The sequence below is a fragment of the Notothenia coriiceps genome, unplaced genomic scaffold (genome assembly GCF_000735185.1).
Source record: "Notothenia coriiceps isolate Sejong01 unplaced genomic scaffold, NC01 NC01_scaffold00006824, whole genome shotgun sequence".
In the NCBI taxonomy this organism is placed as follows: domain Eukaryota; kingdom Metazoa; phylum Chordata; class Actinopteri; order Perciformes; family Nototheniidae; genus Notothenia; species Notothenia coriiceps.
Genome location: NW_011339525.1, coordinates 11,369 through 17,432, shown reverse-complemented (window position 1 = coordinate 17,432; position 6,064 = coordinate 11,369). Strand labels below are relative to the sequence as shown.

Here is a 6,064-nt window from a genome sequence, read left to right as displayed (position 1 = left end):
TTGTTGGAGAAATACCTGAGGACAATCATAGAAGGATATTTCATTCGTAACATCAAGAAGCACGCCTTGCCTCTCCGTGCTTGTCTGTCCTGTGGACATTACACTGTTCTCCTTTATCCTGGAATAGCTGGAAATGAACCATGTTGACTAAGGCTGCCCCATTTACTCTTTTGTGTTAGAGCTAATTAAAGGGGACTGTCCACGAAACCATAAACTAAACTAAACTTCATTGATTTGAATCAAACTGAGAAAGAAAATGACTTCAGGTTATTTATTTAAATGTGGTTAAGTTCAAGAAACTCTTTGAAGAAAGAATGATTAGACTTCACAAAGTATCAGGTTATTCATTTCCTTAGCTAACGCTCATCTTGATTCTTAATTTTTCGGAAATCTGTTTTGATTGTGAATTGCAAAAAATACTGTGTGCTAACTTTTCTCAACAACATTGGTTCAACTTATCATTTGTACTTTTTACCACATGTATTTTTCTCCTGTGGTACATTATGTATTGTGTTTGTTATGTTACCATTAAAAGCAGAGTCTTACCGTTCCAGAGTTGTTTATCCGGAGTGTCGATGCCCAGACCACAGAGGCAGCGCTCGAGGACATGCTGGATCCGATCCTCCGTGCACGAGCTCGACTCCATCTTCATCATCATCTTCTTCTGCTGTGTGAACATCCACAGGAGATAAAAACCAACAGGAAGTCCCAAAAGAAAAAAAACAAGAATTACAGCCTTTGATTGTGTTCCGGAAAACCTAAAAAAGCTTCCTGTTATGGCCGTTTCCAGCACTTTATGATCATTATTGTTCCTCTCAGGAGACAATCAAACACAGTGTAGAGCTAACGGCTCAGTCGCACTCACAGAAAATAGATATGTGAGGGCAGAGACACGGTGCCACTTCCTACCCCAAGCTGTGAGTGAGTCACAGACTGTGGCAGCAAACCGGAGATGAGCTGGTCAAAAACATCAGTCACAACTCCTACTTCTCTACTTCATTCTTAAAAACCTCCCGCAGCTGCTGACTCAGAGCAGAGATGGAAATTAGTCTTGCACAAGCGTGACTTCCCATTTTGGGGTTTTAACAACAGGCATTTAGCTAAGTTACAGCAACAAAACCCCATCTAGAGTTAAGGACAAAACACTTTGCTTTCTACAGATCACATGACACCTGTGGTTAGGCTGCATCTGATGAGAGGCGAGTACCACACAGACCACACGATGAAAGAGAACATGTTGTGTTTCACGGGGGAGATTTAAAGGGCTCCATCACGCTATTTGTGGGCATGTATTATGGGTCTCAGATACAAATATATGAAAAACATGTCTATGAAGTGTTTTGCTCAAAATACAGATCATGCATTTTAGACATCCCTCACATCCCTCTGTTTCAGCTGTTAGAGAACTGCAGGTTTGGGGTCCTTAGCTTGAATAAAGAGGAGGTGGAGCTTGTGCCCGCTCAGAATTATACGAGATACAGCTAAATGCTGCCATATCATGTTCCAAACCACTTCAAGGATTATTTCTGAAACAGTATGGAGCTCAAACTCTTTTTCTCTCTCAGGTTTACCACAAGGTGAGTTCCTTTTTATTTCCAGCTTTTTTCCACATGCTCTCTCCAGTACAGGTTAGCTCTGAGTGTTAGCGATGCTTGCTAATGTAAACAAAGACCATATTACGTCCAACACACATCGGGCATTGTTTCTGATAGGGCCGTGGGTCTAAAGCCCGCCTACATTTCAGATATTACGTCAAATCGGCAAATCTGGATCAGCTCCGTTGTTCCCCCGTTTTTAGAGATTTGGGTACGGAGGAAAAGAGAGAGGGAACTTTTGTTTTCTGACACTTGTTGAGTCTCCTGACACCGGGGACACTATGTATGCGGTATACACATAATATATAAAAGACATCAACAAGTGCATTATAGGTCCCCTTTAATAATATTTCTCCACCAATTTGCAAAGAAAGGTTTCAATAAGACTGCAATGAGATTTACCTCTTGATAAGAAAGAAGCGTTTCCTCCTATGTGGCTTCCAGGATGTCGATGTGCATTAGGAAGCAGCGATTGTGCCCAGCTGTGTTGGATGTGTCGTTGAATAATGTGTTCAGTGACAGAACTGGAGAGCTGGGGTCACCTGGGCTCGTCAAAACAGGAAAAGGCCTACAGGGAAATATGAATGAGCCGTTAAGAAAGGACAATGAGAGAAGCTGCACCTCAAAATAAAGCCTCTACACAGTAGAGTGTGTTCACAGCTATAGTTATCCTACTCTTCATTAACACTGACCGTCAGCTTTTACTGTAAATGTGTTAATACAATGAATGGATAGAAGATAAGAATTAAATGATTTGTTTCAATCTAACTGTTCAACTGTTCATCCGTTAATGTATCTAGCCATTTCAACTCATTCATTATTCTTTATAGCTATATCATCTGTTGAAACCATTGAACAGTGATGAACAGAATATCCACAGCTTTGAGCTAACACTTTCAAATGATTATTTACAACACTTTTAGCTAACTTGTTTTAACTGTTGTATCCATTACTTTAAGCTAGCTTTACCAACTGTGCATTCATCACTTTTAGCTAACAAGTTGAACTGTTGGTGCATTACATTTAGCATACAATTAAATCTGCTTTATCTATGACTTTAAGCTAGCTCTTCAGTAATTTGAGTTTATTACTTGAAATGTGTTATCCATTTCTTTTAGCTAACAGTTTGAAATGTTTGTCCATTACTTTTAGCTAGCAATTTCTGTTTAAACTACTTAGCTAGCAAACCATTTCAGTATTCACACACCCCGAATTGCCAACAATGTAGTATTCAAAAGTTCCAGCTGACTAAATACCCTTGTTGTTAATCACTTTAGTAGCCTAGCTACACACACATGCACTAGCAGGGATTATTCTAAAAGAAGCAACAGTAATATAACAGTACAACTATTTTAAGCTCCTGCAAAGAATGAAAAGACTACATGCACATACAGCACACTGAACCATGAACACAGCTCATAATGTGCAGCAGCTCTGACTACCTGTCATATTCAGCTTCTGCAGGCAGGACAAATGGATTAATTGTCTACTGAGGAAGCAGGTGTTACTCCATTGTTTGTTGTCAGGCTATTTTGTCTAGCCCTACAATGCACTGTTGCTGCCACAATGCAAAATCATTGCTCTCTATTGGATGGGTCTTTTAAAATAAAGATCATTAAATGCATGTGTTGCTTTGATTGCACAAAGTGGGGGAATAATGGAGATACTTCTGGTGTACAGCTGCCCTTTACTCTTTACAAAATTATTGCATTATCTTATCTTTCAATAAGGAAAAAGATATACCAACGAGACTCAATTATCTGTTAAATACTTTGCCACACAAACGTTATGTTTTGTAATTCTGAATGCCCTGATAACAGTCTTCAGCTGCTTTTAAAAGAAGGGGAACAGGAAATCTGCAGAGCTTGAATGACACATTGCAATTACAAATAATGGAAGTTATGCAACAGAAGCTTGTTCCTACTAGTGAGAGACTGCATGAATAACTGTGTTGGCTTCTCTGCACGACTGACACTAAAACATGTAATGCGCTGTAAGCATGTTAAGGCATATGAAGAGGTTAAACATGAAGACCAATAGACATGAGTCTCACCAATCTGCTGCAGTCATCAGTGTCCTGTATCATCCCAGATCAAGCACAGCAGAGCAGAGGGAAACCATTCAGAGGCCACATCCTCCTGGGTTTGAGCTCTTCAGAAATAGACCCTCCGACTCCACAGTTCGAGAGTCTTTGCTGCAAAACAGGAACTGAAGGAGTCTTTAGGCCGAGGAGGTTTACATCACATCATATAATGTCGTAGGAGGAGTTTACGTGACACGATATCAATCATTTCACAAGAGCTTGTTCAGTGCAATCTGCTCTGTCCGGTTCTAATCAGAGGTGGGAGAAGTACTCAGATCTTATACTTCAGTGAAAGTAGAAGTACTCAGATCTTGTACTTGAGTAAAAGTAGAAGTACTCAGATCTTGTACTTGAGTAAAAGTAGAAGTACTCTCTTGTACTTGAGTAAAAGTAGAAGTACTCAGATCTTGTACTTGAGTAAAAGTAGAAGTAGTCTTTGTACTTGAGTAAAAGTAAAAGTACTCAGGTCTTGTACTTGAGTAAAAGTAGAAGTACTCAGATCTTGTACTTGAGTAAAAGTAGAAGTACTCTTTGTACTTGAGTAAAAGTAGAAGTAGCCTACTCAGATCTTGTACTTGAGTAAAAGTAGAAGTACTCTTTGTACTTGAGTAAAAGTAGAAATACTCAGATATTGTACTTGAGTAAAAGTAGAAGTACTCAGATCTTGTACTTGAGTAAAGTAGAAGTACTCAGATCTTGTACTTGAGTAAAAGTAGAAGTACTCTTTGTACTTGAGTAAAAGTAGAAGTACTCAGAGCTTGTACTTGAGTAAAAGTAGAAGTACTCAGATCTTGTACTTGAGTAAAAGTAGAAGTACTCAGTTTGTACTTGAAGTACTCAGATCTTGTACTTGAGTAAAAGTAGAAGTACTCAGGTCTTGTACTTGAGTAAAAGTAGAAGTACCAGAGTGTAGGAATACTCTGTTACAGTAAAAGTCCTGCATTCAAAATGTTGCTGAAGTAAAAATAGGAAAGTATTATCATCAAAATATTAAAATGAAGATTTCACCTCACTAATCTGGGGGTATGAATGCACTTCCCCAGTTAGGATCTTTGTGATGAGCTGCTGTTAAATGCTATTTCATTTTAACAGGACAAAATGTTCAAAACCTCTCCCTTACGATCCAGTGAGATCACAGCTTCCTTTGGCTTAAAGCTTTTAATCGACTTGCTACTGTTTAAATAAATTGACCAAGTTGTGTTTGCCTAAGTTAACATGAAGGAAGAAAATCTGTTTTATTTCTAAATAAATTGCCAATCGGATTTTATACTGGGGAAATTTACTGTTATACAAATAATGAAATGGTGTTATTTAGGCAATCATTATTTGGCAAAAACAATTAATTAAATACTTGAATCTTCCATATATTTGACCTATGTGTCATACTTAACAGTGTAATACATTATTTCACTGTGTTTGTGAGACGCTGCATACATGTCACTGATGATTGAAATAAGATTTGATTTGAAACCTCTATTAAAAAATATTTATTACATGGTTTAGTTGAATACTCGATTCTGATTGGTCAATTCAGAACACGTGACACGTTGTTAATCCAAAACCATAGACTGAGGCCCAATCCCAAACCACTCCCTCGACCCTACCCCTCCGTGACGGAGTGAACTCCGCCTGTAGCCACACTCGCAGCTCAACGAGGCTCCCTCCTGTCAGATGGAGGGAGTAAATACAGCAGCAAGCTTTGGGACAAACTCCCCTCTCTCCGGCAGAAACAGGAAATGCCGTAACTGTATAACTGTAACAATGGTTTCAAATCAGCATCTCTTTGACAAAAAATGTAAATTAATAACTCAAATAAAACTCCAAACATCTTTAATTGTGTTACTTTTTTGTAAAGCTCTTTTAGTTTTACACCTGATGTTTATAAACTTCTTAGTTTTTGTAACGGTCTGTAAATATACACAACTTTATAATAAAATGCACACATTTACCTTTTTCTAGACTAAACAGAGGTATGATCCTAAGTTAAAAACATATGAGGTTATCATGAGGTTGTTAAAATCGCAGTTTATCAGTGGATGTTTGCTGGAACTACTAAACAGCGTGTTTCCTGACGGACACACACAGCGTGACTCCGGTCAGGTAGAGACCGGTCTTAAGTCAGCACCGCTGCAGACTCGCTGTTTGAGGGCTTGATAGCCCAGTCCCCCTCCACACCGCTCCACACTCGTTACTTTGGAACAGCCCTTAATATGGCGGACCCTCAGCGTGAACGCGCAAACGGAGGGGTAGGGTGCAGGGGGCGGTTTGGGAATGGGCCTGTATATAAAGTCCAGAACAGACAGACCGCTGTCAATGATCTATTGACCGTTGTTAAGGACGCTCAAATCTGCACAAAGAAGTTCGGTCGATTTAACTGTATACACAT

At 39.1% G+C, this 6,064-nt stretch overlaps 1 protein-coding gene and 1 long non-coding RNA gene across 2 annotated transcripts in view; both read right to left on the bottom strand.

Moving 5' to 3' along the window:
• The window catches only part of LOC104943796 (phosphoinositide 3-kinase regulatory subunit 5-like), a gene marked incomplete at its 3' end in the record, with an annotated part of 9,895 nt that extends 9,753 nt beyond the window's left edge, over nt 1-142 (bottom strand). Inside the window, exon 1 of the mRNA XM_010769261.1 lies at nt 103-142. Coding sequence (XP_010767563.1) covers nt 103-142 — 40 coding nt within the window. The remainder of the gene's footprint in view (nt 1-102) is intronic.
• A 410-nt stretch (nt 143-552) lies between these two features.
• On the bottom strand, nt 553-3,945 carry LOC104943795 (uncharacterized). The gene is made up of 3 exons (XR_798158.1): nt 3,649-3,945; nt 1,998-2,163; nt 553-667 (listed from the first exon to the last, which is right to left on the bottom strand). It is a non-coding gene; the product is annotated as an uncharacterized lncRNA (long non-coding RNA).
• Nucleotides 3,946-6,064: the final 2,119 nt, after the last annotated feature.